Source organism: Seriola lalandi, unplaced genomic scaffold (assembly GCF_002814215.2).
Source record: "Seriola lalandi dorsalis isolate HSWRI2012SDOR001 ecotype SW California unplaced genomic scaffold, Sedor1 jcf7180002055006, whole genome shotgun sequence".
Taxonomy (NCBI): Eukaryota; Metazoa; Chordata; class Actinopteri; order Carangiformes; family Carangidae; genus Seriola; species Seriola lalandi.
The window spans coordinates 2198458-2217904 of NW_019525549.1; the positions used below are offsets into that span (position 1 = coordinate 2198458).

At 43.4% G+C, this 19447-nt stretch overlaps 1 protein-coding gene and 1 long non-coding RNA gene across 3 annotated transcripts in view; one reads left to right on the forward strand and one right to left on the reverse strand.

Moving 5' to 3' along the window:
- Nucleotides 1-1834: 1834 nt before the first annotated feature.
- Nucleotides 1835-19330, reverse strand: LOC111647637 (uncharacterized). Of its 2 annotated transcripts, none has more exons than XM_087171466.1 (8): nucleotides 18825-19330; nucleotides 15500-15603; nucleotides 15212-15329; nucleotides 12897-13036; nucleotides 9257-9347; nucleotides 8820-8935; nucleotides 3700-4090; nucleotides 1835-3167 (listed from the first exon to the last, which is right to left on the reverse strand). In XM_087171466.1, the coding sequence occupies exons 1-8, from the start codon at nucleotides 19117-19119 to the stop codon at nucleotides 2482-2484; spliced, it is 1941 nt and encodes a 646-aa protein (XP_087027592.1). In that variant the 5' UTR covers nucleotides 19120-19330; the 3' UTR covers nucleotides 1835-2481. The 2 variants fall into 2 exon arrangements, with proteins under 2 accessions (XP_087027592.1, XP_087027591.1); XM_087171465.1 differs by having other exon boundaries at nucleotides 1835-3170.
- LOC147817197 (uncharacterized) overlaps nucleotides 19115-19447 on the forward strand; it is a 2046-nt gene continuing 1713 nt past the window's right edge. Inside the window, exon 1 of the long non-coding RNA XR_015436560.1 lies at nucleotides 19115-19253. This is a non-coding gene — a long non-coding RNA (uncharacterized LOC147817197). The remainder of the gene's footprint in view (nucleotides 19254-19447) is intronic.

Consider the following 19447-nt stretch of genomic DNA (forward strand, 5'->3'; position numbering starts at 1 on the left):
TTGTATTTTGATGTGTGGGGCAGTTGAATGCAATTGTCCTACCACTCTGTTGAAACTCCTTTTGATCCCCTGTGGGTCAATTGAATGCGACTGTCCTACCACTTTAGTTGAACAGGCATAATTCAAGCATCTCTTCTTTTCTTTAGATCCAGCTCATGGGTTTGGCTCGCCACTCCAGGACCAACAACACCTCTCTCCCAACAGAAGCAAGCTGGGCTGAAGACTCTCAGGATCTTTTAGAATCATACACCTGAAGACATCAAAAGATCAAAACAGCAAACAACAACGTTTTCACCGTGTAATCTCAGAGCTTTACACAACTTCAACAATTCCCGCCGTAGACTGTAGACCACACTATCAGCCAATCACAGGCACATTGTCTCACATCAATCACTGTCATAGGTTGTTGAGATAACTGACAGGCTTCACAGATACTGAGCATAACACGCATTCACTGACAAACTGTAAAACCTTAACTGCAGTTAACATCCTTAACACAGTAACCCTACAACAGAACAGTCACCCAGTCCGTCACAATAACACGAGGAGACACTGTGACCACAAAGGGAAATAAAAACTAAATCTCTTATGTCTTTGATTAGACACTGTTAATTATTTCCATATCAGACTGACTCATGAGACATCTCCTCTTTCCTTTCTCTCCTCCTCTCTGCAGCAGAAACATTATCTGCGTCACATGTTCATAACATTTTATCATCAGACTGAAGAACGAAAATACTCAAATGTAATGATAATTCATGCAGTTATTTACAATATATCTATACTCTGACTTTAATACAAATTATATTTAGACAACGTGGAAATAATATTTTTTTCATTCCAGTCATATGATCATATCGTTTACATTGCACCTTGTTGAACATCACTGTTGGACGTGGTTATAACCTAATTTACCGGCAAGTATCAGCGTGTCTTCTCATGATCATATTAAGTACTTAACTCATGGTTCAGACGATGTTGCTTATAATTAACAACTCCGCATCTTTCACATGAATGCGTACCCGGAGAGGAAAAGCCAGGGTTAGCTGAGCCAGTTGATATCAGGTCATCAGAACGGCCAATGTTCGGTTCATTCAAGCCAGATAACTAAAAGTTATCCTTGGACTGTTGAACTTTCTTTCGTAGTACAGGCTTTTGGTGAATCACTACTGAGTCAAATGAAATATATAAAACTACTCTCAGTAACTGATTGCCTTAAGATTGATTAGGTTATTATGTCATCTACTCTTCGTCACAGCAGAGTGGCGCAGCGGAAGCGTGCTGGGCCCATAACCCAGAGGTCGATGGATCGAAACCATCCTCTGCTAATTATTTGCTCTTCCTGAGAGTCACATTTATTCACAGAACTAGACAACCTACGCAGACATGTGAGATAAATTTTCATTAAAGGTGAATTCTATAAATCTCAGACTGAAAGAGAAACCGCCATATGCTTTGCCTATGCTTGCCTACACTACATTATCATGCGTCATTGCCTGGCAGAGTACGTACGTTAAATACACGTCACACAGACATCACACGTAGTAAACAGGCTCCACGCGTACATCGTGAAAAGACGATTTTGATCGAAAATACAAACCTAATAACACAGAACAACAGTACTGACTAATATTTAGCTGGGAACCTAATAGTTTAACGTGGTGACTCTCAGCCATGATGTGTGAACATACAAGTAGATTTTCTTTTTTTTTTTTAAAGAACAACTTTGCCGCCAAACGTGGGGCTCGAACCTACTAAGAGTCCAATGCTTATCGACTGCAGCCAGGCGATTGGAACCATTTTCATCTAACCACGTGACTTATACATAACACAGTTTCATTGTGCCTCATTAAATGTTTATTTAGGATATTAACAAAACACAGTTTATATGTTCACAATAAAAAAGATTATTTCATCCAGTGGTTCCAAAACCAGGCTTGTGGTGGAATGTCAGAAGATTGTAGATAACAAATATCATCCTGAAGTAGCACCGTGAATCAGCGACTATACTGTTGTGTACAATGTGATAACTGTGGAATGATTATTAGCTCAAAATAAGACCACATGTCCCATAATCTGTAAAAGCTACTTCCTGGTATTGTTGGTTTCGAGCTGGTGGGACTTTTAATAACTTTCTCTGACATCCAGGCAGCCGTTTATTATTATTAGTCTCTATTTATTTCTGTAAAGTATGAAAATCTACGTTAAAATCAAGCTTCATTAACTAAAAACAGTGTCTGCCGCATCAGAGCGACATGAGCTCCTCTGGTAAATGGTCAGTAGTAATGTTAGTACACATGGTTTGTAGCTAATGAACTAAAACATGAAAACACTGATTTTGTGATTAATAGTGGTACAGTGTTTGATCATCATGAAGAAGAGTGTGAAGTATTGCTGCTGTGTAACTCTGAAGGTGCCTGTATGTGTGAATGACACACTCCTAGCGTTAGCATCCAGTCCCACACAGTAAACTGTGTGTGATCAGGCCAGTCCCCCCCCCCCCCTGTCCTGTGGTCCGCAGCCTGTGGCAGACTGCTGGTGCGTCCTCAGGTTGCAGATCCAAGCGAACTTCTTCCCACACTGGTCACAGCTGAAGGGTTTCTCCCCAGTGTGAACCCTCTGGTGCTTCTTCAGGTTCCCGGCCTCGGAAAAGTGCTTCCCGCAAGTGTTGCAGCGGAAAGGTTTCTCCCCCGTGTGGACTCGCTCGTGGGCCTCCAGGTTGGACAGGCCAGAGAAGGCCTTGCCGCAGGCTCGGCAGACGTAGCTCTTCCTGCGGCGCTCAGCCGGCGCAACGCCAGCAGCCTGGCTTTTACTGTGGCAGGCCAGGAGGCCAGCTCGACGCTGCGCAGCGATGGCTGCCTCGATGCTGGCCAACACCGCAGTGGATCCCCTGAGAGGCAGAGCTGCCTGTGGAGCCACGGTGGAGCTCATAGTCCTGCAGGTGGAGCTGATACCAGAGACACTTGTTTCATCCCCACTGTTGGTGTTAGTGACAGCAGCTCTGCTTGAGGACAGAGGGACAGTCTCCTGCTGCTCAGAGCTGCTGCTGCTGCGAGGCTGCTGCAGCAGCTGAGACTGTGCTCGTCTGTTGGTGGTTATAGTTCTGCTCCACGGACGCTGAGAGGAAGGAGCCTGCATCCTCAGAGGTGTGGACACAGAAATCCCTCCTGCTGACAGAGCAAAGACAACATGGATTCAGGTCGACACACTCTCATGACATCACCGTGACATAAATCAGTGTCTACAATACGAACACCTTGTCATTTCAATAAGGATAATATGCCCTCCACACATACAGCTTTCAGCCCACAGGAAGTGTCCACTACTTGTATGTCTCACAGAACACACAAAGGACAATTCACATGTATCAGTCCACGCACACTTCCAGGGACACACATGATGTACATCCAGACGCAGGTGATGATTTCTTTCCTCTGCCATGCTGACTGAAACATCATCTCTGTGACCATCACCTGTGGTCTGTATGGTCCCTGTGTGAGGCTTCAATGTGAGCAGAACCAGGAGCCAAAACAGAGACAGATTCAAATGAATGATGTGTTCTCGTCTAATCACGAGTCATCAGAAATGTCTCTGCTAACCTTTAGCACCCTGACCTGTACTGACCTTTATGATCTTGATGTGTGTTTCAGCAGTTACCACTGTGTGACATGTCTCTAATGACAATGAAGAACGTGTTACCTTGTGACGCAGTCGGCTGGATGTCACCTGAGGAGCGGCCAGCTGACAAACTCTGCCCTCCACTTATCCTCACTGCTGAGGAGACTGATGGTTCTTCCTCTACAATGATAACTCTGTCCTGGTCACACTCTGGTGTGTCATCGGCAGTGAAAGGACATGAGGGGCCACCGGGGGTGGGGACGGGGTCACTATCAGTGGCCCAGCGGCTTAAGAATGTATCCAGTTCAAACAGAGAGTATTTAGAGGAGAGAGTGTTGCTGGATCTCTGCGGTGGTGGAGGTGGTGGTGTGTTGGGATTGGCTGGTGTGTTGGTGTCTGGTACCCTGAGCTGGACGGACACGACACCAATGGAGTCTTCCGATATCATCGGGGTCGACTGAGGGGCTGCACACTGGGGAAGGGACAATAGGGGGATGGGGGTCAATAAGACCAGATGTTAATGACTCATTAAGGTTACAGGACTCGATGAACAACTACACACAGTGTGACATTTTGGGAACAGAAAAGATTAATCTCACTGTCAGGACTGAGTCTAACTACTGGCTGACATCAAGAGACAGATACCCAACTCGATGAATTCATACACACACATCCACACTGGACTGGATGAGCAGGACACAGAGTGGTGTCCAGGTGAAGACTGATCACCACAGTCACCTGTCACCGCACTCATGTGCATGTATACACAACATATAGCACTCATTTAGCACTCCTGTAGCAATCATTTAGCACTCATGTAGCATTCATGTAACACTCATGTATCAGTCATGACACTTGTAGATTCTACTGATGGACATGAATCTTGTTTCTACACAAACAGTAACGTAAACATGGCAAATTGTGATTTGACAGGCAGTGACATTCTGGAACGACTTTTGGCTAAATAGTGACTTCCTGAAGTCATGGCACATAGAACCACATAGGAGCCCAGTTCATCCCCAGATACATGTAATCAAAGAGCTTCATTTTCTCCAGTCATTTCCTCTTGCTTCCAGTTTTCATGGTAAGCTAAGCTAACCATGTCTGTACTTCACCCAGAGATATATAGTGATCCTAACATGTTGCTCAAAGGAAGGAATGGAAATGTTTAACTATTCCTCTCATGTGTCTCCTCTGATGACTGGTCTGAGCCCGGCAGAGATGTTTGAAAGTTCTGTCTGTTTCAGCTGGAACCTGCTGCTGTGGACAGGACTGTGGCAACTCTGCAACTCAGACTGGCCGAGGGTTCACGCTCTAAATGTGAAAAACCTGTATGATTCAGCATGAGTTACAGATGTGTCCATGTATTTGTTACCTCCAGACTGGACTACTGTAATTCTTTATTATCAGGATGTCCCAATAACTCAGTGAAACGCTTCCAGCTGATTCAGAATGCTGCAGGAGAGTACTGACAGGAACTAAGAGAAGAGACCACATCTCTCCTGTTAGCTTCTCTGCATCAGCTCCCTATAAAATCCTCCTCCTCACCTACAAAGCTGTTAATGGTCAGACACAATTGTATCTTAAAGAGCTCATATTTCCCAATCACCCCAACAGAACACTTCGCTCTCTATATGCAGGTCTACTTGTGGCTCCTAGTTTCTTAAATGGGAGTCGGAGCCTTCAGCTGTCAGGCTCCTCTCCTGAGGAACCAGCTCCCAGTCTGGGACCAGGAGGCAGACTCCCTCTCTACATTTAAGATCAGGCTTCAAACTGCCCTCTTTCATAAAGCTTATAGTTAGAGCAGGCTCAGGTGAGTCCTGAACCACCCCTTAGCTATGCTGCTATAGACTTAGACTGCTGGGGGGACTCCCATGATGCACTGAGCTCTCTCTGTCTCTCTCTCTCTCTCTCTCTCTCTCTCTGTCCTAAATCTGCAGGTCTCTGTTTTGGGAGCTGCAGGATCCAGATCTGCCACTACAATTCTCATCATTATTATTAATATCATTATTATTATTATTTTGTATTATTGATAACAACCATAACCTGTGGATAACTGGTATTTTCACTTTTACAATTTACAATCAACAGTTTATACTGCTGCCCAAGGTCTCTCTCTCTCTCTCCTCCCTCACCCCCTTTCTGTTCTCACACCCAACCGGTCGAGGCAGACCCCCCCATGAATAAGGTTTTAAACCCACCCTGTAAGAGCCCTGAGATAATTTATATTATGATTCAGTTCTATAAAAACAAAATTGAATTGAATTTGTTGTTAATATTGTGTCACAATTTTGTAATGTGGTTTATAAGGAAAACACAAATTCACGTTCATGTTTTGATATAGTTTTAATGATGTACATTACAAACTATGGACATTGAGCAGGAGTTTACAAAATTGTGACACAATAGAAAAAGCTAGTTATACATTTACAGTCTATGTTCATGCTTCAACAGTCACACTTTAAAACGAAACACTCCTCTAGTATAGAATTATTCTTGTAGATAAAACAAACTCAATGCATGTCCACTGGAAGAACAGGATTAAAACACAATATCACTGTGTGAATATTTCTCCAAACAGTGTCAAGACTCTGCCCTGCACTGTCTGTAACGTATCTGTTGTTTGGCTTGTCATTTTGAATGAGATCCAGACCTTCATCTGAAACAGATTCACACCCCTTCATTTATAATGACGAATGATTGATCATATACTGTGCTGCTCTCACTCTCTACACTTACATACACTTCCACATGCCAGAGAAACCCACCTTTTCCCGCAAAGAAAGTTTCACAATGAAAGCCTACCAACAGCACAAAGGGCTTTTAATGTCTAACATCTGTCCAGGAAGTGCTGACTTCTTCACTCGTACACACCACTCACCACAACAGAAACACTGTCCGTGTCCGAGGTTCTATTTTGCGACTCAACACTTCCTGCACAGATTTTCCACATTAAAAGCCCCCAGATGTCTCAAAAATGAAATGTGAAATATGTGCAGGAAGTGTTGAGTTGTGTTGACTGTAACGTTAACAGTACCTTTAGCTTTGAGAAAAAAATCAGTTATCGAATAAAGACATTTTTTATGAGCAGTGTGACATGACTCGATGGAGCAGTGATGTCACAAGAAGGTAATAAATCATTTCCTTAATTTCATATTTTAATAAACATTAAAATAGGAATTGTAAAAAGAATTTATAAATTAACGATTAATCCACCGTCCATACTTCAGATTTAAAACTGGATTTACAAAAACAGCATAAAACTCTTATCTAATAAATCATTTAGAAATACATTTATTAATTGATGAATAAATAACAGAATTTGAAAAACAATTTGAAAGACATTTTAAAAATAGAAATACATAACTAGATGAACTCTTCGATTTCCATTTCCTTTTTCCAGCTGCTTTTCTTGTTAGCTAATCCATTATCTTAGTTATTTAGTTTCTCCTTCACTGACGGCACAGATTGTCATGATGGTAATCCAATTATGTATTTTCATTTTTAAAATGTCTTTCAAGGAGTGTTAAGTGGTGCAGTCGGTTGAGCGGGCGCCCCCATATGTAGAGGCTGCAGTCCTCGCTGCAGTCGGCCCCGGTTCGAATCCCGCATCGGACGGCCCTTTACTGCATGTCATTCCCCCTCTCTCCCCTCCCCATTTCCTGTCTCTCTCTACTGTGCTATCCAATAAAGGCATAAAAATGTCTTTCAAATAGTTTTAGAAAATTTTATTATTTATTCATCAATTAATAAATTAATTTATAAAGCAGATCAACTGAAAGCAGGACTGTGGTTGAGACGATCTCGATGGAGCGAACTGCGTCTAACCTCTCTGAAGTGTACAATGAGAAGCAACAATCGTGGAAGGTCATAATGGACATTGTTCGCAAAATACCCATCTTCCCCAGAATTCTTAGTCATACTCCCAAAGTTAAATAAACCACCCATTTCTTTCATGTACTCTATGTATTGCTGTACCGTATATATGGCATGGCTTGAACTGCACTTTATGTTTAGCCCATTCTCTAGACCCTCCCCCCCTTTTTCCTCTCTCTTTCTTTTTCACCTTGTTTAAGTATCTGCATAAGTATGTAAGTAAAATGTACCATCTAATTTTCTCTATTTGAAAAAAAAAAAACCAATAAAAGTTCAAGTAAAAAAAATACATTTATAAATGGTTTATGTAATGAGAGTTTCATGGTGTTTTTGTAAATCCAGTTTTAAATCTGAAGTATTTATTTAATGATTAATCCTTGGTTTATAAATTATTTATTTTTAATGCCTATTAAAATATGAGATAAAGGAAATGCTTCATTACTTTTCCTGTTCCTCCGCATGACTCTGCTGTTGTGTGTGAATGATATTTTATTGAGTTTACCTCATGGGCCACGACAATACAGATTTTTAATGTTTGAGGACCAGCCTTTACTCCTTTGTGTTGCTACAGAGACATGGATGTCTGATCTGACTGACTGGTGTTTGGGGTGAGGGGATTATGTTCCTGTCATATATTGTGGCCTTATTCAACTCGGCAGCTGACCCGTCCCTGACTGCGTGTGGTGTCTCTTCTGGTGTTTCTTCAGGTTGCTGGGGTCGGAAAACCTCTCAGGGCAAAGCAAGCACTGGTAGGGCCTTTCCCCGGTGTGGATGTTCCTGTGGATCTTTAGGTTCCAGAACTGGGAGAACTTTTTGCCGCAGATGCTGCAGCCATATGGCCTCTCTCCAGTGTGAGTCCTCAGATGAGACTCTAAGTTTGCTGGCGAGCTGAAACCTTTCCCACAGAACCTACACATGTATACCCTCTTCCTGGGGACTTTCTGCTGCATGTCAGCGCTGCTGTAACTCTTAGCCTTACTGGGACCCAGGTCCAGGAATGGGGGGGGCCTCTGAACAGCCAGCTGCCCCCCCTGTATGTGGCCTGAAACCTGAATGGGGCTTGACTCCTCTGACAAATCGATAACAGGATGCTGCTGCTCAAAGGACACAGAGGTGTGGAAGCCTCTGGAGCTTTCAACAGCCAACCCCCTTCCTGCTGAACCCTCAACAGCCAGTCCCCTCCCAGAGCTGCCAGGTTCTGCTCCAATGAGTCTACCGGGCAGGTATGAGAGGGGGGCGCAGTGTGAGGACGGCCCAGGGAGGCTGTTGTCATGACAATAACTACCCCCCCCATTAGTCCACAGTGAAGAACGGCCATAGCTGACCTCTGAGAATCCCCCCCCAGCCTCCTGCAGGTCAGACAGCTGATTGGTGGAAGCCTGTGCGGTCTCGTCGAATGGCAGCGCTCCTCTGTAGTTGTCTGTACTGGACTCCACCAGCCCTGGACACACAGAGGGAGACACCAGGTCAGACTGGATCTACTGGACAGACTGCAGCAGCTTCTCCTCCTGGTTATCTTCCATGTTGGAGACAGCAGCTGCTAAAGTCTGTAAATCAGGTGCACACTGACAGTGATGTGAGGGTGTTTTTAACCTACTGCCATGAAATCAGACACAGACAGCTTGTTTTGTGCTTTGAGTTTTGATCCAGTTTCGATTTTAAGTGATAAAAACACAAAGTGTCTGACCCACCACTGTACAGGAAGTGTGCATTTTATTTTGAAACTGATAAACACAAATGGCTGTGCTCTGTGTGAACTCACCCTCCTGTATGCTGAGGCTTGCCTGGCTCTGAGGTCCTGTCACCAGCTCCACCTCCTCCATCTTCACCAGCACCACTTCTGGCTCCGCGTCCTTTTGCACACACAATAAACAGAGGACAGGTGACGTCAGACAGAGTCGTTCACCTGGAGTGGAGTCAGTGTACATCTGCACGGCTACATCATCGCTGTGGGTCAAGACCTCATCATTTAGAAAATATTGATTAATGCAGCTTTAATAACCAAATTAGATTTTAATAAAGATTATGAGAGTTTATGTAGAAAACAATGAAAAAAAATAGCAGCTGATTGTAATTAAAGGGATAGTTGTGGTGTTTTGGTGTGGGGTTGTGTGAGGTAGTCATACAGTATATAGTTAGTACATTACCTACAGTAGATTCTGTTCAGCGCGCTCCGAGATAGGAAAGCTGACTGGGGCCACTCGCAGAGTGTCAGAGTGATGAGCTGCTGTGGGCTGGCCACCAAAAAAAAACTGTTTCAGACACTTTTAAAAACACCCACCAAAGCAATCCAATATATGTTTAAATGTAGCTTCATATACAATATTTCAGCTCTTTATCTTCCTGTGAAAACAGCACTTTCCCTTGGCACTACATTTTTCAACCACTGGACTACCATATTCCTACGGCGCACACCGCAGCCGCAGGTCAGCTGAGTGAATCAGAAAGCGGCGTAATATAGTGTACTCCGTAGGTCTGAAAAATATTATACATGAAGCTACTTTTAAACAGATATTGGGTTGTTTCGATGGGCGAAGTGTCTATAACACGTTTTTTCTGGTGGCCCCACCCACAGCAGCTTATCACTCTGACACTCTGCCGGGTGCCTGCCGGTCAGCTTTCCTAACTGGGAGCACAACTCCACGTCAAAACACCACAACTATCGCTTTAACTCTCAAATATCAGTGTTGGCCTCAGAGATCCAGAACTGTGTTCTAACCCTTTAAGAACTCAAAGGTTCTGCTGGTACCAGCCATCTGAAGAACATTATGACTGTTTAAATGCTTCTTTACACAATGTCAAGTCAAAGTCCCTCACACAGTAACATTTGGTTTCACACATTATACACATCAGTGTCGTGGAGAACAGGTTGAAGCTTTAAACAAGATTTGTCAGTTGAATGTGACAGTGAGCTGTAAACACACAGTCTGACTCACTGTCTGACGTGTCGTCACAGACCAACCACAGCGGACATGTCACACTACAGAGGGACTCATGTGAGGGAGGGGGGGGTCGTGTTGGGGCCGATGCTCTTTGATCACATTCAAGGCTTTAGGATGTATGTTATTTTAAAAATTCCAGGTGCTCAACTGACTTCACATCTGATTTCATTCATGCGATACTGGTGGTGAAATAAATCAGTAGTTTCAGCGGTGCATCTTTTATTCCATAGATCAAACACTGCATAAAAAACATGTAATATTTCCACTATTATACATGAAATGTGCTACATTTAGAAAGACTGCCCACACCTCGACAACGCTCTCAAACGCTTACAGAGACATCGACACCATGTTCACACTCAGTCACTGAGGCTGAATTCCAACACAGGTACTTCTTATTTATTCCCACACAGTGTGCAACACTCTTTAAAGTCTCATACACATGATGCAAATGGAACCAGATGTTCAGTCAGCGCTTGCTCATCTGTTACTGATGAATGTAAACATATTAATGTAACAGCTGAACGGGAGGCTCAGATTCACACCGGACATACATACACATGTCAAACTCAAGGAGATAATATCTTCTGTCTATCAGAACTGCACTCACACAACTGATACTACGTCCCCCTCTGTATTGACATACTCAGAGTCGCACGCTCATTCAGTCACATTTAAGCTCGCCCCCAATAGAACTGGCCAAACGGAAGGTGGACTCTGAAAACATGGGCTTTCAGGACAGGTGGGACACAGAGTATCTGTTCACTGACAAAAGATAAACCTGTCTGTCCTCTGCGCAGAGCGGATGTGGCCATAATTAAAGAATATAACATACAAACGACAAACGACACAACAAAACGAACATCATGACCAGTACCAGGATCAGGACACAGCTCAAGCTCCTGAAGGAAGAAGAGTTCAGAAGAAGTCTGGAGTCACAGCAGACCGTGTTCACCTAATACATGAAACAACACGGTCGATTTAAGTCTGTTTTTCAATAAACTTTAACACCGTTTGGCCCTCAACTTGGACCCAGTTGACCCTCTCTGTGATTGGGTTCACACCCCTGCCGTACAGTTTACAATGATCATAATGTGGTCGTCACATGAACTGAGTATTTATTAATGGTAAAGCAGGACCTGATTCCTGAAGAGGGTTAGTGCAGATCCAAACTGACACCATCTCCTACGACACATCTGATGAATCTGAGCCACTGAGCTCCACTGTTTCCTAAAACACATATTCCTTCATAACCATCAACACACACACTGTGGTTTATTTAGACTCAGTCCAGCACACAACGTCCTGCTCACAAGAACACCAAATGAGGATTGATCTGCCACTGAAAAAGTCCCCAAAAGTCACCATTTCCTTTATATTTAGGAAATGACTGAGAGTTTATTTTTTTAATGAAACTCTGTATGATTTACATGTTCAGGAGGAACCAGTGAGAGCCACAGACAGAGGAGGGAAGTCAGACTAACACTCTGTAGATGGGATTTGCTCCTCTTGGCTCTCCTTAATGATGCAAAGCTGCAGCTGTGCGCAGTATCGTCCAAGCATGTGTACAGCAAACACTTAAATGAAACAACACATTTCACAAGTCATTTTGAAGAGGATGGATGAAGTCATCACAACCAAGTTCAAATTGTCCGAAAGCTGCGTCCCCCTAATTCATCTCCTTCTCCCTCCTCTCTGAAAACAAAGACACATTTAAAACACATTTCCTGTTGACTACCATGTGAAACATTTAGAGATCTGTTCATTGTGTTGAGTCTTTTCCTCAGCACCGAGTCTTCAGACCGGCTCGGTCCGGGTCTGTTCCCAGCTCTCCTCCTCAGGGTGAATTTCAGGGTGGCTCTTTTGCTGGTGTGTCTTCAGGTTTCTTATCCAGGCAAATCCTCGGCCACACATCCCACAGCTGTACGGTTTTTCCCCGGTGTGAACCCTCTGGTGCTTCCTCAGGTTACCAGCCTCGGAGAACGTCTTCCCACATGTGGAGCAGCTGAACGGCTTCTCCCCCGTGTGGACACGCTGGTGGATCTCCACTTTCTTTGGCCGGTTAAAAGCTTTGCCGCAGTAGCTGCAGACGAACAGTCTCTCCTTGGGGCCGGGTCGATGGTGCGCTTGTTTGCTGTCACTGAAGGGCTGGGAGATCGGGAAACTGGTGCCGTAACAAGCCCAGCCGTTCACACTGGAGGAGGTTGAAGGGAAATCGGCCGCCGCCATCGAGTATGAACAAGACGGCGTCTGTCCTTCCATTTCAGCCCCCAAGGGCTCGTCAAAAAACTCCTCAACCAAAGAGTCAGCACTTTTATCGTTGTCACACAACACATCAAACTGTGAGTCACTGCTGACATCATCGACATACTGGGTGGGGTTTACCGTTTCCTGCAGCGAGTCTCTGCCCTCATCAGAGGAACTGAGGTCACACTTAAGGAGAGGAGAGGAGTCACTGACCTCCGCTCCTCTGCTGTTGCCAGTACGCCTGCTGTTCTGCATCTGGATCTGGGTCTGAGACTGGCTCTGGGATTGGATGTCCTGCTGTTCAGGGCTGAGTCTCTGTCCTGCAGCTCCACGAGGGACACACTCCAGCACTCCTTCAGAGAGACACAATGAGACAAAGGAAGGGGAGACACAACAGTTTAATACTCTTTTTCACATGGTTCTACCGGTCAATCTGTCAATTTATCATCATCACCAATATCATGATCTCACACTGATTCTCTATTGTCATTTTATCATTTCACCTGTTCAGTTATATCCATGAAATTAAAAGCTGATCACTTCCTGTTACAGTTTGTGTAGTGCCATCACAAGTGAACTGAGCATGTGCAGAAACAAGAGTGCTTGTTTAAATGATGAAAATAAACAGGAGTCTGACTGAGCCGCCGGAGACAAGACAATACTAATACTATTATGATGAAATTCATTATAGTATTGGGGGGAGGGGAGCTCACAACAAGCTCACAATGTCCCGACGTCTTCACTGCAGAAATCTGTCAAAAAACCACGAAACCACAGATCAAAAGACTGGAATCTGAACAATGCAAACTGTCTCAGAAAATCTGTGGTGGCCCTGAGAGCTCACAAGACACTACATATTATTCTTCCACAAGGCCATCAGTCTCAAACAATAAGGTTTTACAAATCAGTGATTTCCTCTTTCAGGGAGGGCTACTGGAGTTCAGTGGTCTCTTACCAGAATTCTTCAGTGTATCAGACCAATAGAAGAGCCACAGAGAGAAGCCCCGTCCCTGCAACATTTGTACTTTTACCATAATGACCAAACTCAAAAGGGATGCAAACAAAAAGACTAACATTTCACATGACAGCTGTCATTTTGCAGTTTGTGATTCCACATTAATTTGTTTTTTTTATTAACAGACAAAAGTAACGCCATAAAGCTGGGACAGTAATTCTAAAGCTCCATATAGTCTAAAGGTAGATGTCCATGTGTTGTTTGATTATACATCAGGTCTAGCTTCTATATTAATACTGTGAAATTATCAAAGCCTCAGTCCACAGAGAAATGCACACAGCCTGTATTCAGAAACTGCGCCTTAAAACCAGCCGTCAGTACTTCTGGAACTTTGTGATGTCACAACAAAGCAGTCACCAAGCCCTGCCCCACTGGACCCACCATCCAACCTTGAAGGATTTGTTTTTTCTGAGTGTTTACTTGAAATCTGCTATTTTTTATTGAATCAATCAGCCATCAAAACAGAAGCTCAGAGCCTTCTCTCTTCCAATTGGCTCACCGATCTGTTGTTACTAGAGCTCCAGAGAGAAGCCTGAGAGAGGAAATGTAAAACTACACTGAGATGAACCACAAATATATCTTCTTATGGATCAACACTTCAAGTAAAACACAGAAGAAGAAAATATGGATAATTTGAAGCACTCATTCTAACATACGCATTAGCTGCTTTTCCACCGCAGGAACTTTCCCCAGCAACCACGAACCCTTTAAGGAACCAGGGTCTAAATTTAGTTCCGGGGTAATTGATCGACCCCCAAAAAAGTCCCTGGTCAGCGGGTAGTACTTTCCAAAGGTTCAGGAACTTTGGGGGGTGTGGTCTGCAGTGCTGAACATTTCTGACTGGTCGAGTACTTGCTGCATTTTATTTCACCTGTGATGTTTAAAAGTCCACAGAGAGGGAGGGAGTGAGCGAATACATTTTCCACACTGCAAAAACAGGTCCGGGAGAAGGTAAAAAAACTGAAACAGGACTTCAAAAAAATAAAGGGCCACAACCACCGGAGTGGCTGAGGTTGCCACCCATCATGTATAATAGGCTGTGTCCTGTATTGAATATATAGGGTATCCAATTTGTCCCATATTTTCTTTCTCAAGTAATAATTATCTTCCCAGGACTTTAGGCCATGGTAGAAACGCAGACAACAATGGGCCACAGGAACTTTTCAGTTCCTAAAGAGTTCCTTTTGGTTGAAATGCAGCTATTGACACCAAAATCAGTTCCAATTTATGACATCTAAATTCAAACATATAAATAAACTAGAATCTCCTCCTCCACTCAGACTAGTTTGAGGTTACATCCCTGTTTATCCAGAGTCATATAAAATATTAACCACTGGTGTGAAATTTTGTCATAATTGCTGAGCAAAGTCGTGAGTGCTGGCTAAAAAGTGTTTTGTGATTTGACAATGATCTTGACCTTTAGCCACCAAAATCTAATCAGTTCATCCTTGATTCCAAGTGAACGTTTGTCACTCATCATGACACACATACACGTGACAGCTACTGAACTCACCATCATCTCCTATAAGGGGCACGTCCTCCTCTGTCTCTTCAGCTCGGGACATGTTTGCCTCCACCTTCTCCTCCTTCACCAGCAGTGCCTCTGGTTCCACCAGCTCCACATCTGGAGACTGCACAGTAAGGCAGCTCTGTCAGACTCAGCAAAGACCTGCTTCAGATTCCAGCAGCTACAGTACAAGCACTGACTGACAACAGCTGCCCAGTACAACCACAGCAGCCAGCCTGCCCCCTCCCAGTATGTGAGTCCTCCACATCACCTGGACTCCCCCATGGTGCTTACCTTACTGTGGATGCTGTCAGAGTGGACCGGCTGGCCAGTTGCACCACCTGCAGCAGCTCTGCCTGACCACAGAGCCACGGCCATCTGTCGCTCAAACACAGCACCTACACAGACACAGGACACGTGTGTTCAGAAATACTGGTGGTCACATGTTCAGCATTCAGATACAATCACATTGTTGCTGAAGGATAAATATTTCATCAATCAACCAAATGACAAGGGTTCAGCCCTGAAAGAGCTGCTGATGTTGTGTCTGTGACTCTGATGATTTCTGGATCTCAGTATTCTTCACACGTTCTACAGTAGAACTCATTTCTCTCATCCACCAAAGTCCCAAAGCCAAGTGTAGAAACACAGTCTAGATTTTCTGATTTCATGTTGAAATTCATCCTCGCTCAAAAGGAACCTCCTCGTGGTTGTCTGCCTCCTCCACTGAGACTAGTTTCAGGTTACATCTGTTTATCCAGAGTCACATAAAATATTAACCATTTGTGTGAAATTTTGTCATCATTTCTGCAAAGTCTTGAGTAATGGCTAAAAAGTGTTTTCTGAGGTCACCGTGACCTTGACCATTGGTCTTTAGCCACCAAAATCTAGTCGGTTCATCCTTCAGTCCAAATGGACATTTGTGCATGATTTATAGGGATTCAGTTTGTCCAGATGAATGTTTTTACCAAATTTCAAAAGTTCAAAGCGTTACTGAGATATTGCATTCACAAGGAAAATCTGTTTTGTGAATGAATTGATTAGATTTTTGGGGGTCAAAAGTCACCACGCCGGTGACCTTTGACCCCCCAAAATCTAATCAATTCATCCTTGAGCCTTAGTGAATGTTTGTACCAAATTTGAGGAAGTTCTGTTAAGGCGTTATAGATAAAGATATCGTGTCAACGAAATTGGGACAGATGTACAACCTGAAAACAAAATGTCTGCTGCTCTGACTGTCTGTGACACGGAGGAATAAAAACTAGCCAATGCATTTGTGACCTCTAGACTGAACTAGTGCAATTCCTTATTATGAGGATGTCCAAAAAACTCAGTGAAAAGCCTCCAGCTGACTCTAAATGCTGCAGCAGAGGACTAACAGGAACACCTCTCCTGTGTTGGCTTCATTAGCTCCTTGTAAACTCCTCCTACTCACCTACACCATCATATCTTGAAGAGCTCATGTTATGATCCCTACAGGCCAACTTGTGGTTCCCAGAGTTTCTGATACAGGTTTACCTCAACATGGGTAGCCGCCATGCAGACTGTTAAAACAGATCTGTCTCATCCTAAGGTTGGAGCTCCTGTCAGTGTCGAGGCCTCTATGTGAGACAGGGGCCGCGGCTCACTCTGTCCTCCACCAAATAAACAGTATGAAAGTAGAATGGTGTCAGGCTCCTCTCCCAGTCTATCACACCTCTTTTAGTAATGAGGAGTGAACTGGGGTGATTAAAAACAACTTCTCTCATGGTAATTTAATGCTTCATTTCTAAGAAAACAAGAGCTGAGGTACAAAACAGAGCTTTTGAAAAATGTGCATCTTAAAATAAAGTGTTTAATTTTAGAACAATTCAATAAAGTGCAGCTTTAGTTTCACTTTTTCTTCTTTTTGTTAACTCACATCCTTTTCTCTTTCTTTCCCTCTTATACCCCACCTTCTCCTCTCATCTCTCTCCTGTGTCTATCTCACTCACTGACTCGAGTCACAACGATTGGCTGAGCAGCGTCACGTGACCAGTGATGTAAAGGCTAGAAAAGCTGCGCTGGTTATAATAGATATGCTCTGCCCAAATGTAATAGTTCTTGATTATTTGTAGGTTATACAACCGGGGTCCAGATAGGACATAGTCTGGGTCTGAACCAGAACCAAGGCTGCCTATGAGTGACCACAGCACTAAGGGTCAGGTGTCACGGTGGAAACAGTACTGCCAAATCTCTACCGGTGGACACTTTTCTACAGTGTACGCCTTCAATAATACATACAAATTATGAATTTGTATTTTGTAAATGTAATACTAATTACTGATATTTGAATCTGTTTTGTGTCTGAAACCAAAATGAAATACCTAAGAAGAGTGGCTTCTTAGGTATTATGCTTCAGTTTAATGTTGAAAAGCTGCCTTTTTTCATGTGCTGGGTCGGTTCTATCAGAACAATAGATTGAAACACATTGAAAATGGATCAGTTTATATATAAAATGTTGATTTTGTTAAAGATGGAAACTAATTGTCAGATTTTTAAATAAATGTTGGCCAATAATTGTTCATGTTTTTGCCTCATAAAAAGGTACAAAATGACATGTAACTCCAAATGTACCTAATAAGGTGCCACCAATTCTGGAGGCAAAATAATAAATAAAAGGCAAAAATGCCAAAAAATAACTTGAAAAAAAAGGTACCAATTCTGTACCTTTCCAGTGGGTATATTTTTGTAACAGGACACAGGGGTAGACTGTCACTATGCGTACAGAAATGTTCTTTTGGGGGGGTTCCACAACCTGTGAACAGCGCTGCAGCAAAACAATGATGTTAACAACTGTATACTTCTGACCCTGTGTGGATGTGATATGGTTGCTGTCGGTGAATGGCTCAGGTTAAACCTCCTGTTTGAGAGCAGCAAAAAAGAACTGAATTTGAATTGATTGAAAACGTGTTATTGGATTACTGCATGCACAATATGCAATTGTAGACTTGCAGTTTTTCAGTCTATTCGACAGAGCAATATGTCGCAAGAGTGAAACGGAAACACACGACATGACTTGAGTGTTCACATGACATCCAAGAACATTGCAGACTATTAACTCCCAAAATCACTGACATCCCTGAGATTTTCCCCCTCTGTCATTACGTGAACCACATAACCTGGTCACCTTCGATTAAATAACACAGCGGCAACTATGGATGGATGCAATCGTCTCAACAATTAACAAATGCTGGACATCGGTTGCGATGTTTAATTGAAATTATATCGTTTAATTGAAATTATATCGTTCACCTAACAGAACTCAATGGAAACAAGGAACATTCTCAATGTGTTTTGTTGATTTTTCTAGTAGAAAAAAACTCTTCTAATGAACGCAGCAGGTATCATAACAACTTTAATGAAAAATCATTGTGGCAGAGGACACTGCACTGTGGTAATAGACTGTCATATGCAGACACACTATGGTAATTCAGTCATATTCAGGTCCTAGCATGTTTAGGTATGTTATGTAATTTTTTTTAATTATATATAAATATATACATACATATATATATTTATTTATTTTGTGTGTGTGTGTGTGTGTGTGTGTGTGTGTGTCTGAAGAAAACGTTTAACGGTTTAAAACAGCAGCTCTTACTGGTGGATGGAAAGGACTCCCGGACTCTGTCTCCCGGGTGTATCTGGACTCTCGGCCGGCTGCTGTTCATGGCGCTCTCCCGGAGCCTCCTCTCGGCGTTTCCCCGGGCCATCTTCAGCTCCAGCAGATGCAGCTTTCTCTTCAGGGCTTTGTTCTCTCTCTGGCACTGGGACATCTGTAAACTCACCACGGCGTATTCATCGTCCACCAGCTTACAGATCTCCGCCACCGCGGCGTTAGCCAGGACCTCCATGATGGAGGCCAGCTGGGTCTGAAAGGCTAGGCGGCTGGACATCCTTCCTCCAGTCGGTGGGTCGCTGGCCGCTCCGTCGGTGGAAACACGCTGTTAGTCCTCCGGTGGGTTAGGAGGAGGTTTGCTCAGACCATTACTACGACAGCAGAGATTTGACGTGTTTCAATGCTGAGCAGGTAAAAGACTTTAGCTAAGCTAAAGTAGCTTCTTCTCTGCCCACAAGCTCCGACCGCAAACATGTGACGTCGCATCCGGCTAAACAAACGTTCCCCAAAGAACCAGAGTAGATAGATAGATAGATAGATAGATAGATAGATAGATAGATAGATAGATAGATAGATAGATAGATAGATAGATAGATAGATAGATA

Bases quoted from the DNA above. Each gene is read 5' to 3' on its own strand.
- LOC111647637 (XM_087171465.1), bottom strand. From the start codon at position 19,119: ATGTCCAGCCGCCTAGCCTTTCAGACCCAGCTGGCCTCCATCATGGAG. The intron at 4,091-8,819 runs GTCAGCTATGGC...TCCCTTCCCCAG, and splicing joins CTGGGGGGGGATTCTCAGAG to TGTGCAGCCCCTCAGTCGAC. The intron at 3,171-3,699 runs GTAACACGTTCT...TTGCTCTGTCAG, and splicing joins CCAGCCGACTGCGTCACAAG to CAGGAGGGATTTCTGTGTCC.